This window comes from Ciconia boyciana, chromosome 14, assembly GCF_034638445.1.
Source record: "Ciconia boyciana chromosome 14, ASM3463844v1, whole genome shotgun sequence".
Taxonomy (NCBI): domain Eukaryota; kingdom Metazoa; phylum Chordata; class Aves; order Ciconiiformes; family Ciconiidae; genus Ciconia; species Ciconia boyciana.
The window spans coordinates 9,389,551-9,408,591 of record NC_132947.1 but is presented as its reverse complement, the minus strand read 5'-3'; the positions used below and the strand labels follow the sequence as shown (position 1 = coordinate 9,408,591).

General features: G+C 40.7%; 1 protein-coding gene and 1 long non-coding RNA gene across 2 annotated transcripts in view; one reads left to right on the top strand and one right to left on the bottom strand.

Annotated features, from left to right (window-relative positions):
* Positions 1-3,194: 3,194 nt before the first annotated feature.
* LOC140659456 (uncharacterized) lies at positions 3,195-17,587 on the bottom strand. Its single transcript, XR_012045137.1, has 4 exons — positions 17,288-17,587; positions 7,937-7,998; positions 3,635-3,695; positions 3,195-3,232 (listed from the first exon to the last, which is right to left on the bottom strand). It is a non-coding gene; the product is annotated as an uncharacterized lncRNA (long non-coding RNA).
* Positions 17,449-19,041, top strand: part of PTPN1 (protein tyrosine phosphatase non-receptor type 1) — a 49,599-nt gene continuing 48,006 nt past the window's right edge. The window contains exon 1 of the mRNA XM_072879138.1: positions 17,449-17,809. Within this exon, the coding sequence (XP_072735239.1) occupies positions 17,642-17,809 (168 nt within the window). The 5' untranslated portion in view covers positions 17,449-17,641. The remainder of the gene's footprint in view (positions 17,810-19,041) is intronic.

The window sequence follows — 19,041 nt, the reverse complement described above, 5'->3', positions numbered from 1 at the left end:
GTAAGATATACCTACAAATAGGGAATATGAATGCTATTCAATTCCATCACGTAAAAGCACAGACCGATTAAAAAAAAAAAAAAAAGTAACTACTTGCCTTTATTATTAACTAAGTACTAAAAAAACTCTGTAATCAAAAAAGCAAAAATATTTATAAACAATAATGTGAACAAAGGTCTTCGTAGAGAATTTATACTGAATACTTGTATCTTAGAAACACTTTCTCATTGTATTGAGAAATTATCACAGCTTCTGTTTCATGAGTTGTTCTTGATATTTGTCAATTTTCTTCTACGCTGGAAGAAATAAATATATTTGCAAGATTTTATACGCGCACGCACACACACACTTGCATATATATATAACAGAACTGAGAGCCAAATCTTCACCAAATTTAAACCTGTATCAATGAAGTTCTATAAATTGATCAAAACATAGTTTATAGATAATAAAATTTCTGCACTGCATCATCTGATTTTCAACTTGTCAATAAACTAATTCTTTGCACAACAACTGGACATAGGTGCTATGTCAATCAAATGCTTGTGATCTATAGGTGACATAGGAGGTTTTAATTTTTTATTTTGGTCAACAAGTGGCCAGCTAACACCCAACAGTGTCATTTGGTTATTCCTGTGGGCAGCTTGTTTGTTTAACGCAATCCACATGAGACTAAATTTCTGTAGCAAAGTACACATTCAGTGGACCTAATTAAGCATTGTTTCCTTCTTCACCCTTTAATTCTCTTCCTTTGGGAAAACAGAATTTTTCTTTTCTTGCTGTTATTCTTTAATAGCCCAATTCTTACTACGTACTCAAAACCAGGAGTAACAGTATTGGAGTTGATTCAGTTACATAAGCATAAAAATCCAGTGAGAAAAAGGAACAATGAACTCCTTTTTTTCTACTCTGTCAGATGTGAACCATTATTTTTGTAAATCACAACAATACAGCAGTTAGTATGGAATACGCAACAAGAAAACAAGCAAATACTGCATAGCAGCTTAAGATATTGAAGTCTTTAAGTAAGATCTAACATGAACGACCACCACCAACATATGATTTATTGATTATAACTCAGCACAGGACAGGCCTCAGTGGCAACTGCTTTCTATATTAAGCATTAGAAGGCAGCCCATGTGATATCTATTATAGAGGTGAGAGTTTGCATCTCTGTCCCCATTACCAAGAGGATCAACACCAGTTTTCCCAGAAACCTCCCTATGCATAAAGCTTTGGAGAAAGAATTGGAATTGATCCAGCAAACATCTTGCAAAACATACTATACTATATACAAACCCCACCAAATGTAAACCAGACACTCATAGCTCTGCAATGATACCAGAGATTTCCAGATGGCAGGTAGCAAAAATGATATCTGTAAACACATACCAGAAACTAAGACTTTAAAACTATCATAGTTTTGGTTAATCCTGGGTTGTCTAATGTGCATTTCAAATTTCAAAGGGATAATAACCTGTGCTCCTGTGGAGTTCCTGTCTCAGTTGTTAAGAGTCCTGCAAATAATGCAAATAAAATAAACCTTGTAGCTGCATGCAAATGACTACTACCTCCCATCATTTAAGCAACCATAAGTTGTTCAGAAGTGCATCTGAACTGCCACTATGCATTGTCTTTGATAAGCTCCTTAAAGGGTCCTGCCATTTAGTTTCCTATTAAAGGTCTACTCCAATCTACGAGAATGCAATCAATAACTAAATAGGACTAGACCCTAGACCTCCAAAATTTAATACTGGGCCCTACCTTTAACCTTCACAGTGATTTAATCTAACACATTTTACTACAGAATTGGCACAGGCTAAAAATGACTTCCATGGTCAGTGACTACAGCTCAGCACACAGACAACAATTTATGAGACACAGTGATTCTTGACTGCTCTGGGTGATATGGCTACATCTTAACTGTGACATTGTACTTTGTGCCCTTACAGCACCTGAACTAAAAAGAGATGCTACAGAGAGCTGCAATAAAGATTCATTATCAAACATTTAGGAATTTGAGGTTTTTTGGATGAGAAATATTTATAAGAACTGTTTACAACGATTCAGATTTATATTTGTGCCAGATTTTTTTCCCATGTACTTGTGAGTTTTACTGAGCTAGTGTTCATCATCAGTAAAAGATCAGACTCAGAGGAATCTGATTATAGTTTTAACTGCTTGATCCTTTGGGTGGAGAAGAACAGATTAATCTTTCCATCTTGTTTCTTATTTACTGAATACTATATTTAGCTGTGATGTTTAACAGTACAGTACAGTATCTTAATATGTAATAGAATACCATGGCAGATGAGGAAAAAAATAGGGTATGTGTTCCATATTACATTTTAAATAGACAAATTAATTTTCAGAATTTTGACTAATTTTGCAAAACCTGTTAGGCACATTCTTAAGTCTGAGTATATATCATATGGTCAAATATTTTGCTGAATCTGGTCTTGCATATGAAATTGAAATTAGTAGAAAATGAAAAGCTTTCAGAAGGAAACAACTTAAAAACAGAAAACACAAGTCTTTGCAATGTACTTCATATTTGACCTCTTCATATTTAAGTTTTCAATTAACATGCCAAAGAGGTGGAGCTAAATCTAAATCCAAGTATTCATATTTCTTCTGATTTGGCTATTTAATTTCAGATTTTAAAATCAAAACTATCTTCAGTACATCAACCTTTTCCTGTCTCCTGATTAAACTACAAGGGTGCTAAACACAAATCACAGGGCACGTGGAATCTGATCAAAATTACTGGACTATGCATCCAGGTAACAAGAATTCTTTCCAAGACATCAAGACCAGACAATATTTTAAGGTCTTTTCAACTTTTTTATCATTTAGTTCCCAGATGGATTCAGACTTTCAGTACACCACACAAGACCTGGAAAGACATTCTACACAGTTATCCTGTGATTTTCAAAAGCATTTATAATACTTAGGAGCCTGAATCTTTCTGGTATGTTCACCTCACACAAAGGGTACATACACTTCTAAGACTATGCACTTGTGACAGAGCACTAGCACCCCAACCAGAAACGGTATTGCTGAATCATGGCAGAGATGTGATGCAATCAGAAATAGGGCAGGAAGGCAGGGCTTACTGGAGTTTTGCTACGCCTAAGTTACATTATTTAGAGCTGCTAAATAATGTACCTGCAGGAGCGTGCCGCACCATGTTCCTGTGTCAGTCTGGCCTCTCTACCATTCATACCACCACCTGGTACAGAAATGTCTTTTAAACTTCTCAGTTAATAGCTTTTGAAAATGTTAACCCAAGCGAGAGATCTGCACAGCTTACTGCATATAGTCATGGTAATTACACATGCAATTTGAGAACTTATCCCACATTTGTGCCTGTTAAAAATGTTTAAAAGTGTCATAGTAAGATAGTCATTTGACAAAGAAGGAAAGTGAAACAAGAAGCAATGCAGAATATATACTTCTAGATTAAATATCTGTCTATATTGATGAAAGTTTTACTTCTGCTACAATGCACAGTTAAAAGAAGGCATCTTAATACAAGATCATTCAGATCTATCTGATATAAATTATCCTGATGGAAGCAGATACTCCATGGATAAAGGCGGTTTGTGTTTTTTTAAGAACCTTAGATACTTACTAGTTTTGGTTGTCATGCAGACCTGCTCCCTGAGAGGTTACTGTGACCCATCCATATTGATCTACATGCAGATAGGAATGAAATGTTGACATTTTGTAAGTGCTTTTATGTTTTCACAGACAATATTTTTCATAGGAACCAGAATAAATTTGTTTGGTTAAATTTCCTCCTATTTTATCAGTTACAAAAGAGAGATTCATCCCTGCTGGAAGGGCTTTCTTTACAAATAAGGAGAGCTTGTGATTTATCCTTTAGCAAGAGCACTCAAAAATGATTCATATGTGGTACGCTCACTGCCTGAAGCCACAGACAGAGAATAAAGAAGTTAAACACACAAATATAAGTTCAAAATGCATATAAAACTGTTCTTTCATTATTCTGACTACACAAGCAGCTGGCATAACTGTGCTCACATTCCACATCTACTGCAGGTACTTACTAATGTCCATCTGTGCACATGACAGATAATACAGTAACATTCAGCCTCCTAATGTGTTTGCAAACCAATCTCATGGACATTTTACATACATATTTGGATGCCCAAAGTATCTGCTCCAAAATGATTAAAATTTAAAAACAGCATATGAAAATAATTTTGGAATATCACTTATCATTACTGGTATATAAAAATACATAATCCTTCAAGATATACAGGCTAATCCTTCCACTCATTTTAGCATTGGAAAAAAACTCATTTGAAGATGTCTTCTTCAAAAATAGAGCTACAAGCAGAACTAGAAACAAAGACATAGGTTTGTCACTAGGAGAAAATATCTAATAATGAAGCTCCTGAAGCACTGGAATAGAATGTCTGAGAATATTAGAGGATCTTCATCCATTTAGGTCAATTTAGGTTCATCTGAATGCTTTAACTCCCTGCTCCAACACATTTTGTGCCCTTAGTATTCTTCTCCCCAACTCATTTCTCAGTGGTGCTCAAATTAATGGGGAGAAAGGGATACCCCCATAGATATTATCATGGAAGATCAATGCTGTAAGGTGCTGAGCTGAGAATGGAAGACGTGTCTGGGAGAAGGTGATGAGAGGCAAGAGTGGAAATTCATTGATTAGCCCTACCTTTATCTCAAACTCTTTGATACATCCTGTACTCTGTTCCCAGCAACTCTGGCAATATATCATCCTCCCTTCCACTTCCAATATATTCTGTAGAGCTCAGCTTGAGAATCTCATAGACAAACATTTAGCAGAAACATCCCTGTATCTGATCCCTACTTTTACCTCTCAAGATCTGTTCCAACCAAGCTTTAATACTATTCCTCTTTCATTAAATATAAAGCCAAATTGTGGCTAGTCAGTTTGTATAGAATATATTGGAAAATTCACAAGCTGCAAGTTTTGCCCCAACCCTAGTTTTCATAGGACACATGAAGAAGCACAATGTGGGCAAGACACTGTCATAATTCTGCAATAAAAATGACATATGGATTATTTACACTCCTCAATAAGAACAGAAGCGGATCTGTCTGCTTCTAGACAGATCATAGGCAGAATTAATAGCAATGTTTTAATTTTGTAACCGTGCTTCAATTTCTCTCTTTTATATACTTGAAATAAAATTCAAATACCAGATTAGAATTCCTTCTTGAATCCCTGCTCAATCCATTGAAAACTTGTTCAAGAAAATGCATTTCTCTATGCTACCCTATACAATTCATACAACAGGGAAGAAGTAATAAAGCAGGGACTTGCACCTTGCCCTTTTTTCTTATCACAGAGCAGATTACACATAACAAAAAGGACAGGGCTGCATCATAAAAGATGATGCCAAACAATTTATACTCTGTACTGATATTACAGAGTTGGGAGGAATTACATCTCAAGGCACAATCATTCTTGGAGCTTCCTTTGGAACAGAGCAACTCTGAAAAATGGTGATTGGTTGCTAAACAGCAAGCTATTAGCCCTTGTAGCTTTTATAAGCCATTACATTCAATAAATAAGGTGTTAATAAACTGAAGGAGAATTTTACAGATGAAATACTACCCTTTCCATTTAAATATAGGGTTAAGTTAGCTTGATGGTTGGGCTGAGAATACCTGATTCAGGTGGGGAGGGTGGAGGCACAGAGCAAATAACTAATCTCTCAATCACCAGACAGATCTGGATGAAAGCAACATCAAGGTACCTCTTCTCAGACGGCAAGACAGAGAGGAAGTTCACAAAATATTCCTGAAATACTAAGGATTTTCTTGTGTCTGGACCAGCATAACAGTGCACACTGCAAGGGTTCACAGGATTTCAGGCACTTTGGACTACTGCACAGTCAGCAAAGCTTTTCTTTCTTTCTTTTTTTTCCTTTTTTTTTAATATTTTAAAATATTAACAGACAAAGACCTGCAAATTCTGTTTCCGTTTTATACATTTCAGAAGGCATTTTTCAGGCTTTGTAGAATCAGATAACCAGCATACAGTAATGACAAAGCTGTTCTCTAATTTATACTAACTATTGTTTCATCTACCTGTTGAGGTCAGATAGAATACTGGCCCCTGGATGCATGCCAGCAGCTCTCCACCACCACAATTATATATTGTGCAGTTTCATTGTCATTTGAGAAAACAGTGTATACTTCCAAAAGGATTTCAGAAGAGCAATGTGGGTTAAAACATTCCCTCCCCAATCCCACCACCCTGTCCATTCTCCACCCCAACACCTCCTCCTGCACACGCACAACTTCTCCCTTCTGTTTATTTTTGGTTTTAAACACTCTAAGCAAAAATTGACTTTGGCTGCTCTTCCTGAACTCTGAAGTGTTTGAGCAGATAAGACTCAGATAATACGTTAGAAGAAAGTTTCATAGGTCCCTTTTCTCCTGGCAGGTAGTCACTAAGGCCAACTATTCACTGAGGTTTCTTTCCCCTGCAGCAGTATTTTTTCTGGCTTGTCTGCTTATCAAACTACGCCAGATTTGAAATTTTTACTCTATCTGACTTGGAAAAAGTATTTCAGCTGGAAGATACTTGTTTATATAAAGTGCTGGGGAAATACAATGTGTAAATCTACCTACTGTCATCCCAAATGTGGTGTTAGTTTCTCAAGCAGTTTTATTGAGCCCTTCTTGGACTAAGCAAAAAGGAGTTGATCTAAGCTCCTCCTCCTTTATGGGAAATAAATTAAGAGTGATAAAACTCATGCACTGCAAAAGAAATAAGATACGCCTCCAGAAATAACTGGTCTTTAGAGGACAATACGAAAATAGTCACACTTGTTTCAGTGAAATACTGGTTAAAACAGACGTACACTTATTTTCCTATCACTATTTTTTCCACTTAGAGGCCTACCTGAAACTAAAAGGCTCTCATTCTACTCCTAGGCAAAAAGAATTTCAGGGCACTTTTTCCACATAAGGCATTTTCTGTCACTACAGTGATCTTACTTATGAGTGGTTTTTTTGTCATAAATATTAAGCTCAACACTGAGCTGTGCTCAGAACTCTATCTGTGCTCGTCAGGGCCCATACTAAGTCTGTGTGCCACCAGAAGATGGCATATGGAAGTAGCTCCAAACAGAATCATTTAAAATATGACCAGTTTACTGTGAACCACTGAAATCCTAGATTTAGCTGTGGTGTCTCAAGATGAAGTCTTGAGTGGCAATACTGGCTTATGGTATTGATATTTGTCCTTTGTAATCTTCCTGCCCCAGCATCAATGTGTTCTTATGTTCTAGAAAAACTGTTTGTGTAGCCATGTGGTTCACTATACTGGAGACCTGATCTTGCTTAAAACTAACCCAGAAGAAAATCTAGTATTTTTTTTTTTAAAGTAGATATGTTCCCAGCTCCATTTCCAAATGCAGCTGCATAAATAGTTGGGCTGGCACAATTGAAGGGGTGGTATACCACAGAAACCAGCAGCAGGTGGCAAAGGAGGTGAGGCTAGGTCAATACTGCTGCCAAACACCTTGCCTTTGGATACACAGCCTTAAGTCTAGTCAGCAGTTCACGTATATAATTCACTTAGCTTCAAACTAAGTGTAATGGCAGCAAGGAAATCAGAGCAGACTGCAAAACCCTACAGGAAACTCAGGTAAATTTGCAACTGGCTTGCTTGCATTGAATGCCATGCTATGGTCATAGTGATACCAATGACATAACTGTCTCAATATTAAACTAACAGTGTATCCATAACTCAAATTTAAGCTAATGCTTCCTTGCATATGTAAAAACAGCAGCCACAACTTTGAATGAACTGCAGACATTCCCTTGAACACTTGTGTCTTCAACTTGAGTTGAAAAATATTTATGCTTACAAGACTACAGGTCTGCAGACTTAAACACTCACCCATTCTGTAGCCCTAGGATACACAGGTGAAGGCGATTCCAAACTCAGGTATGCCATATCCGCTGTAAGGAAAAAGGATTATTTAAAGAAAGGGTTGCTGAAAACACTCATTAATATAAAAGATTGCATAAAGCATAAAACAATGAGTGAAAGCCTTGGGTTAAAATATCCTATAATCACAAAACATACCCATAACAACTTTTAGAGAGCACACAGTACCTGAGTCACAAATGACAGAATCAACTGCATTTTGAAATCTTTATTTAGAAAACTAAGCAATCTGGCAACATTTCAACATAGGCTTTCTAAAATCTAATGCTGCGAAACTAAAGCCAGCTCTTCAAGTGTAATTTTATTTTATTAACATAATGTTAGCCATTAAAAAGTCTTTCCAGTAACTATTTCCCTATTTGTTGCTGCTTGACCTAAAATTCTTATAAGTAAAATTATTCAGAGCTGTGATTACTATGCACAGTAAGGACTATAGTACCATCCAATGGTAAGATGGTCTTTAGAAGCTATGACTTCCTTACAAATTTCTACCTCTAGATGCTTCTGCCACAGAATGACATTAACCTTAAACACATTCTGCAAAACTCATGAAGGCTGAAAAATATCAGAAGCAGCAAAAGGTGCACATGCACGCACATACGTTGTACACTTCCCCCATAGGCACGTTTTGTCACACCATCACTGATGGCTGAAACTTCAATGTACAGATAATAGGTAGCTATCCCTTCTTTCCTTTTCACACAGAATTCTGACAGATTATTTCTTAAGGCTAGTTTAGTATAAATTGATGTACTTCGCAAAAAAAAGTTAGTCTTACGCTCTTTTAACAGAGGCAGTAAGCAGTTTTTGGTATCCCGCTCCTGCTGACAGTGTTCTGGTTACACAATCCCAGAGGAGGACTTCTGTTTCCTAATAGCTAAAGAATAAGCCAGTGGGCTACCATAGCAACTATGTCATGAAGAGACCCCTATCTTGCCACTGCATAGAACAGATTTTGCCTATTTGCAACTTTCTTCATCAGTTGCTTTGAAGTATGGAGGATGAAGAGAGGACATGAAATGTATGTTTGAGTTTGGACAAGCGCCTTCCTTTTTTATGAAGTGGAATAAGTAACAAGATCCAACCCTTTCTTATGGATTCTCATTTTCTTTTCAAGTGCCAGGTTCTAATGGACAATTTACCAACTAAAAACTCTGAATCAGAGCATAGTGGGATGAAAAAGCAATGTGCCTCAGGTTAGACAGGTTGGAATTATTTTGGGGAGGGACTGCCTTCCTCTCTAAAGTGCAAGAAGGATTGTGTCCTGAGATCACAGAACATTTTCAGTTACTAATCCTCCATTATTATAAGGATCTAAGTCACAAGTAATGCTTTTAATCTCTTCTATTTTTTTCCTGCAATGCTTTGCAGATTTTGCAACTTTTAGTATTTTGTAAGGTAGATCGTAAATTTCATATAGGCTGTTAGGAAATGTTTTGCTGCTCTGGATCTGTGTGGAGAGTGCAATTTGAGGACTAAATATCTATTAAATGGTTGCACACATTTGTAGGGCACATGCCTCTATGATCCAAGTGCCCCTTTTTCAGCCCATATTCTTGACTGGAATATATTTAAGACCTTCAATTCTACTGGGACAGGCATCCAAAAGCGTGGAGCCTGTCGAGTCCGATTCAGCATTAGGGTAAACAGGTATTGCCCCCTTTGGCTTCAACTGAAATTATAACTCCAGAGATTAATTTACCCTCTTTACATTGCAAGCCAGGACTGGGAATGTCATTAAAACAGACCTTCTCATAAAAATTTCAATCCAGGCATTCCTATTCTATTCTATCCCAATCATCACTAGATTGTGGTGTAAGATTTAAAAAAAAAAAATGTACTGCTTCCTATCAAGAAAGAAATAGTTCAGAAGTCACTGAAAAAAATCTTTCAAAACAAGCCAAGCTATGCAAGGGTCAATTTTCCCTGCAGAAGCATTTTAGACTGAAATATTTTGCCAGTGGAAAAGTGCATCTTCACAATGAGGAATGGTAAGGAACAGTGTAAAAAGTTAAATGACTCAACTCTTTATAAACCTCCATCAACACTTACAGCAAAGTTTTCAAAAATACACTAACAGTTTTAAGACCCTATACTGAAGGAAAATAAAACAGAACTTTAATTATTACTTGATTAAATGGGTCAAGGATGGTCTTTTCATCCTGCTTTCATGCAGAGCCTAATTTAGAAAGGGACAGTCTATGCATGAGACCATCCATGCATGAGACCCTATAGCACTGCTGCAACAATAATTTTGTGCTAAATTTTGGACTTTTCATAAAATGAAAAATGATGGTCATAGTTTCCATACGGAAGACAGCAATTGCTCTAGTACTTGTTTTGGAGCCGAGAAATGAGTAGTTATGACATGCAGCAGTGCTGCAGCCTTCCGCAAGTACATCTGCCCACAGTTTAGATGCCACATCTACTCAGATTCTAACTTTCAGCCTCATCCTTGGAAAATCAGAGGCACTGCAATGAGTAATACAGGATATTGATATAATTATCATTACAGAAAACAGTTCATTTCAAAGAGGAAGACATTTGTTTCCTTACATGAGCAGCTCTGCTCCTACCCAGTTGTCTACAGTAATGCTTCCAAAAGGAGACGCTGACGGAATGAACAATTTATGTCTTAACTTCATACAGTATTAACTATGGAAAAGAGTGACACCAAGCGGCTACTTTTAATGGTGCATACATTTCTTGTTGCTACAGGTAATTTTCTCTCTCAACAGCCTCTTTATTAGAGATCATTTTGGGGCCCAGTTAAATTACTAAGGTTTGAGAAGAGGTCAGAGTCATGCAATGAGTTAGGCTGAGGTGAGCGGCTACTGAGCTCCATGTCACCGTGTGAATCATGTTACGACATGATGAAGTTATCACTTTGAAACTCAAGATGAGGCTGACCCACGGTTACAACATACAGACACCCCGATGACAAATTTAGCACAAATATGTGGCATACGAGATACAAACACAGTGACCTTCCTCAGCTCTGAAAACGCAGGTGCGAGACGCGGCAGGTAAAGCACTTCAGCGGCAGATGGCGCCATCCAAAACGTTAACACAAGGGCGACGTCACTTCCCTGACCCGCACTGTGAGAACGTGACTCTAGCTCCTTACAAAATCGGCATTGCTTTTAAATCCAGTTTTGATCTTTAATGTCCCATCAGAAATATTTTTTATCTATTTGCATCTCCTTTTCAGCACTATTAGCTATCCTCATTTTCCACTCTGCAGCTTCTTTTGTTCCTGATCCAGCTGAATTCCTGTGTCAGGTTGGTCCCAACCATGGTGTAAAACCATCCAGTTCCGGTCAGGCTCCCCATGAGGCTGCCTCTGCACACCAGCTAAAGTCAAACCAACCCCTGATAGCTGCTACTGCTCTCTAGCCAATTAGTCAACAACGGGTCTAGCAAACCAGGCCACTTCCATGTTGGCCCCCTTTCCCAGCCACCCAGGAAGGTGCTGATTCCCTCTGCAGGACTGGGTATCTGAAGCGTGTGAACCCATGCGCCATTCTTCTCCATTGCTGCACTCTTCTCCTTCCACCAAGGACTTTGTTTTGCATTGCACTGCATCCGTCGCCTAAGATGCTTCATTGCAGCAGAACTTCAGTGATTCTGTAGCATTTAGGGTTGAAGGCCATCTCTCATAATCTCAGTCCTGAAGTGCTTTGGAGCAAGGATTTTCGATATCTGTATATCAGATGAAATTTTCTGTTGCACTGACAAACTGCAGGTTTTTTTCTCACACTCTTGTACTCCCTCTATCCTCAGTTTATCTCCTCTTCAGCACAAAGTCCGGCCTCTAGAGTATCACCTGTTCTCATTAGGAGACAAGGTCAAGCGGACCACGTACTTCACATAGATTAGAACTCACAGGAGGGATTACTCTGCAGTGAAGTGATGCCACCTCTCTCAACATGTTTCAGAAAGAAGCTGTCCTCATTAAAAAGATGTCAAGCATTCTCCCCAACAGATTCAATATTAAGCCATAATAAAGAAATCTTTCTTCCCTATAGTTTAACACACTTGTGTGTGAATATTTTTATGTCTCTTTCTCTAACTATGAATGGACACAGAAAGAAGCCAAGATCAGGAATCATTTTTCTGGAGCACTGCAGATCCAAGGTGGCTATATACAACTAGATCTCTCACTAGCCATTAAAACCTTTTAGACTCACATTCTCATCCCTTGATCTGAAGGACCTGTTAGGAAACAACTTGAAGTATCTTTGCTTCTAAATGCAAAAGGTATTAGTCACTGCAGAAACAGATAGTTATCCTGCTTCCTGGACTTTCAGAAAGAGCAAAATTCTAACTAGTTCCTATATGACTTCCACATCACAGGGAGCTTCACTGTCCATTGAGCCAGAGAATTTTAGGATCCTCCATCCTTTTCTTGTTGGGCACTTATTTAGTACTGCAAGATAAGGACACCAGCAGGAATTCCAGAAGAAACACTGCTCCTCTTCCCACCATCCTACCCTGTATAGTTTTCTAGGAATTTTGTACCAACCCACTATGCAAACACTTTTGAGCCTTTTTGTTTTTTTAACTGAGATTCATTGATTAATTCAACTTTTCTTTTGGCCCTCTCTGTGGTGAGATTTTTGGTAAGAGTTTATTTTAGTATCCTTTTCCCAGCAAACGCTTGTTCTTTTATCTTGGTATAAAGAGACAGGCATCAGGAAAGCCAGATACAAGGGTTACAAGCCCCAGGGTTACAAGCCACTGAAGCTCGACACTCTAATTCTACCACTGTCCCAGTCACAATAGCCAAGTCATTTCATTGCGTCTTCTCTGATAAATTGTGAATGGTTTCTGACACCGGCATCCTAGTACAGTGTCCCTGTGCAGTGCCTAGTACAATATGAATCCTTTGCTAGATTACAAGGTCTCTTAGGTCACCAGCCTAAACCTTTGAGTCTAAAATTCTCTACCTGAACTCTTAGCATGCACAAAATCCCCTCAGTTTTGACACAATTGCATAAATCAGCATTTCTTTTTAGTCTAAGCCCCCAGCTCACAAATAGGTTCTCCGCACTTATATTCCTTGAGAAACCTGGTCCTGATGACATACTCAAAGCACCAGCAGACCACATTCTGAAAACAAAGAAAGGAGCTGTGGATGGGATCACCTTTCAACTAATACCTCAGTGGTTAGATCTCTTACTACACCGGCATGTGGCAGACCTGTGTTAAACTCTTGGCTCTGCCTGAGGGAAACGCATCTTTCACATCTCAGCAGTGCCCTAACCACGAGGTCATGGAGGCTTGTGTGGAGATCTTTCAGCCTCCCTTACTTACCTGAAACTGTTTTGCACAGACATTCACCACCAGCAGGACTAGAATCTGACTGTCCTTTCTGATGAGTTCCCTAAGACTTGGGCTATAGTAATTTTGTCCTTAACCCATGTTCATTACATTTTCTCTCTATTAAATAAGTGATCTGGCTTGTGCATCTCACTCTCAAAGGTGGCTCAGATCTGTGAATTCGGAGGTACATACTTTCCTGAATCCTTGACTTAGAAGCCTAAGCCCCTCAGAAGTATATGAACTAAAATATTTAATAGTTCCCTATTTCTGCTACTTCCTATTGTAGTCTCTCATCCTGAGTCTCCACTAGCTTGCTGTCTTTTGTAAGTCCCACTCTTAACCGCTTACCTCTTCAACGAGCTTTTAAGTTAGGTGAGCCTGAATATTAATTTCTGTATGTAACCTTAGTATTAAAAAATTACAAGCTAATGTACATTTTTACCAAAGAAATCATACCAAGTTAGAATATACCAGGCTTGATCCTGATCTTGCATACAATAATATAAATCAAGAATAATTTTATCACGTTAAAACTGATGCTAACAACAGAACAAAATCAGAAGCAAAAGTCTATTTATGCCATATGACAATGTCCAATTGCACTGGATTTTGCTCATGAACTTACAGGTACTTCAAAGTAACCAAGGTATAATGCGTGAATCATTAAGAGCCTTGTGTGATGTAATATTAGTGAGAGGAAAATCAAGACAGAACTGAACTTCCCACAGTAACAATCCTGAATGCTTAACTACAAAGAAAGAGAAAATCAGAACAAGGAATGGCTAAGATGTAACACCAAAAGGACACAGAGGATCCAAGTCTGAGATCTGCTTCACACAATATTACATTTCTGCAAAATAGAGATACAAATATGTAAAGTGCAATAATAGCATTGAGTGTGTTGAATGTGAATGACAAACTTCCCAGTTGTACACTGGAGATGCAGCCTGCTAGAACTGGCTTAATGTAACTATGAAGTTGCATTCAAAAATCAAACAGTGAAGGAACAACATGTATCATATTTGCAGACACTTTAATGGAGATTTATGACATTGGCTTTTTAAACTAGGTCATCTCAAAATGCTGAATATTGTTAGCAGAAAGGCAAATTAAATACTTTAACATGATTAGACTGAATAAGTCATTTCATGGGTTTCAAATGAATTAAAAACAACAGTTAGTTGCATTGTTCTGCTAATGTTCATTTTTAAACTCAAGGCCAGGCTGTTTCACATTGTGTTGTTGGTAGCTAGAGCCTAGTGTATATTACAGGACAAATAAAAATTACTACAAACCCCTACAACTGTTACAAAGAAAAAGGTGAGGTGCTCTCCCCCTCTCAGCACAAGGAATTACAGAATTCTCACCTTCGGAATGCACTTGATGGTTCCATAAAGTGGCCTATGTGTTCTTTACATTGCTGGAGCACCACAAGGTGCCAAAGAGATGAAGCTTATTATTTGTCATAAACTAGCATGTAACTGCATATTGTAAGGGTCTCAGTTTTTTTAGCTATGGATGTTGTTGCATGTACTATTGCTGAAATTGTACGTAAAAACAAAGCCAAAAGAATTCAATAGCATATGCACCAATTAGCTGTGCTTTTCTGAAGTAGGAGTCACAACGTGTATCACTCCTGCAAATTGTTTCTTACGTCTTTTATATAGGCATATATAGGTAAAAGCAAATATTTATAACGTAGTCTATCCCCTCCAAAATTTCCAGTTGTTTAATAAAATCATTCATTGAACCAGACTGACACATTTTAAAATCCACACATATTGCAACTGTGATAGACAGAGATTTATGAAGAACTGTAAGTTACACGGGCAATTTTTATAATCTCTTCTTTTCTGGGTTATGCTGTGAAATCTTCAGCTGAATATCAATTCATTCAGGGCAACATAAGAGTTTTTGTCATTCAAGGCAATTATTTCTGTGACAACAGTACACACTTAGCAGAATATATTGCTGATGAATCATTGACTGAAGAACTTGTGCTGATTTTATTTATTAAGCCCATTCAGGTGACATAAGCATAAAACAGTGTATGCTATCTTCCTTTATAATGCACTGCTGTAATTCAGTTGCATTTAGCTGTAGCATCACAAGCTTTGACCTCTTGTAGGTAGGATCAGGTTTATGCCTGCATGAATAATGGCCGTCCACAGGAACTGCTCTTTGGTGACATTATAAAGACTCATCTCTCAGTATAGAATCACTGAAACACAGTAAGACTCCCCACATATGTTCATAATTCATGACACTGAAATAACAGGGAAAGGGGAAAGCAGCAAAGTTGTTAAATTTGTCTTTATCTCCCCAGGTCCAGTAGGTTAAAAATTCACCACGTGGACACAAGATAAGGATACCACCTCAGAGCAGCCAGACTGGGAGAGAAGATGCAGTCCCTCATCCATTGCTTTTAGAAATATGGAAGCAGGTCTCAATAGGTAGAAACCCTTTCATCCATGGGACTAATACTGCATCTGCCTAGTTCCAAAAATCAGGTCAAGAGAAAGCCCATACAGTAAGAAAGGCAAAAAATCTTTTTAATACTATCTGCTAATGCCTCTATGCTACATGCAGCAGCTGACTAGAGAATAATGTTTCATTGTTTACCTAGGTTAAGTCATGTATCCTATTAAGACACTTTCGACAGCTTGCCTTTACTGTGGGTGTTACTATTATCCCTCCCCCAAAATTCTGAGGCCCTCAGCTCACATCTCTGACTAGTCCTCTCTTCTCAGAGAGCATCCATTTGCACTTAAGTAGCTTAATAAGTGAGTCTTGAACAGGGTGGCATTCTGGGGCTGAACACAGAAAGGGAGCCTCTTCCAAAGACTGCACGGTAGAATGATTAGGAAAAGCAATGGAAAAGCTTCCTCTAGCAGGAACAGCTAAGTGGTGCAAGGGCTGCAGCTAAGCTATGAAATACTTCTGTCTTCCGTGACATTGATACATCTTGCCTGTTGAGAACTCTACAACTCTCACTGCCTTCAATCCATGCTGTGCTTAGGGTATTTATAATAGAATTCACTCATGAAAAATGTTGATCCTACAAACCCACTCTCACAACCTTATTTTGGGTCAGCGTTCGTGCTGCAGAGATACCAGGTATGCCAAGCCTGCACCAGCCCTCAGTAGTAGCGTGCTCTAAAAGCCCGAGAAACAGTAATCTAACAAGCAGAAGCTGTCTGACATGAGGAGTAAAATTCCTCGCTTTGGAAAGGAAGTGTGCTCTAGCATTATACATGGGATAACTACGTCTGTATGTTTGGAACATCTGCTCTTGAAGCTCAGGAAGAAAGACGTTGGCTCTCTAATATGAAATATGTATGCTAAAACTTAATTTGGCATTGCCTTATGAGAAGGGTGGGACAGAATGACAAATGTTTACCTCCTGGGATAGGACTATAGCACCTTGACAGTAATGGCCATTTCACAGTAGTAATCCAAGAGCCGAGGACAGATGATTAAACTCCATTCAGAGCTAGTAACATCACACTTTCCGTTAAATCAAAGTGTATGGGACAACTGACAGAAATACATTTCATTCTGCAGACTGTGTAAGAACGAAAAATAAACTCTCCATCTCCTGATTACAGTGAGAGAGAATATTGCCCATCTCTGAAGTGAGCAAATGCACATATATCCAAGTACCCTGCACTGCCAGATCAGGCACCTGCTGCCAGACGGCCGTTTGCCTTACAGCCCTTCCTCTGCGATCAGATGGCCGCCTGAGAATTTTTAAAAATTTCTGACCTTCTTGCCGCAGACGAAGAGCTTGAAAACATGATTCAAGCACTCCCTCGCGGCTCAGAAACCAGAAGACGACAGCCTGGGGCCAGCAGACCTACAGCCAATGGCTCCGCCTGCTGTTTCCTCAGCCAGATCCCGTTGCCGAGCACGAGCCGGGACTCCCCACTGCTACCTCCAACCTGCGGCCCCTCAGCCCTGCCGGGGCCGCCCTACCTGTCAGTGCGGCCCCGGGCGGGACGGCCGGGGTGGCGGCGCGGGTGCTGAGGGGGAGGAGGCACCCGAGCCCGCCCCGTTTGCCGCCGACAGCAGCTCTCTGCCGGACCGTCACCCCAGGGGGCCGAGGGGACGGCAGCACCCCGCGCCCCGGGGGGAGGAAGGCGCTGCTTCCCCTGCCTGAGACGGGCGGGCAGCGGCCGCCACAGCCCCTCCACAGGGCGCTCGCGCCCGCAGCGAGCGTTACAGACCGTTGGCGCCGCGCGCCGCCCGCGCGCCCCTGCTCCCACCGCCCCGGACGTCGCGTCGCCGGGGCGGGCTGCGTAGTTCCGGCGGGGAGAAGGGAGGGGTGACATGCAGAGCAGGCAGCCGCGGCCTCGAGAGCAGCTGGAGCCGGAGCTGCCGGAGCGGCGGGCGGGAGCGGCGCTGGGGGGCCAGGCCTGGCGTGGCGTCCCCACCATGGAGATCGAGAAGGAGTTCCACCGGCTCGATCAGGCCGCCAGCTGGGCCGCCATCTACCAGGTGAGGGGCAGCCGCCCGGCCCGGCTCTGCCCCCAGCCCCGGCGCTGAGGGGGGGAGCGCCCCTTCTCTCACCCTCTCTCTCTGCTGCCGCCTGGTTCTGCCCCCCCACCCCCGCGGCGTGTGTGTGCCCCAGCTGCCGAGGGCCCGCGGGGGGAGCGCTGCCCTCCGCCTCCCCTCTCCCGGGGTCGGAGCTTTCCCTTCCCCCTTCCCCGCTTCCCTCCCGCAACAAGCTGCGGGCTGGCCCGCCGCTGCGCTCTGCCCTCCTTCCCCTTTCGCCCGGCGCTGAGGGGGCAGAGGGAGGCCCCGCTCTGCCCCCCCGAGGGAGCGCCTCTACCCGCGGAGCAGAGCCCCTCACCTCTTCCTCCCCAGGGCTCGCGCAGGCGAGGGGTGCCGGGGGACCCGGCTCCGCGGCGGGGCGGAGGCGTCCTGGGGCGCTCCCGTGCCTCGGCGGGTCTGCCCGGGCAGGAGCGGGGCAGCACCCCCGCTCTGCCGAGCGAGCCGGGAAGGAGTTTCCTCTGCGGGATCCCCCAGCCACGCTCGTGTTCTCGCTCCAGGTTCCACTTGGAGCTAAGCGCGGACATAAATTCTCAGTCACCTTTTAAAACTGCCCCTTCCTAACGTTAAGGGAGTAAATCCAAGTATCGTATTTGTGTTTGTTTTTTTTTTAACAGGAAAACAGTGATGGGCAGCATTGCATGCACCTAGCTTTTCAGTCACTTTAATAATAGAGCAGAGCCTGAAAACAGCTTGTTAGTAATACTTGTGCAATTGTCTGGTACTATTCTTTATTACTTCGTTTACTATATTCAATTTTTTTGTGACATTTTTAAAAACCTGTGTGGCAAACGTGAATGCTTGTAAGAATATTTGCTGACTGGATCCAGCTTCACACGTACAAGCAACAGAAATTAGGGCTTTTCTCTTTAAAAAGTTCTTTGCGCATTTTTCCAAAAAGAAGTTTAAGAGAAGATTAAGTACATGAATGGTCGGGCAGATGTGTTCAGTCAGATCAGGCAGCATTACTGTAAAATCCATTTGAATGTTTAAGCTGGTGTATTGCCTAAACTAATGAGTTTTAAGTTCATATTTGCAACATAGAAGTTGGGCTTTGCTTCACTTTCACTATGAATTTCTCTGGCAATAGACATTTACAAGAAGGAGTGGAGTTTTATAAAAGTGAAATAAATGAACTCCGGTTTCAGAATCACAGCAGGCAAGTTTTAAAAGTAGTA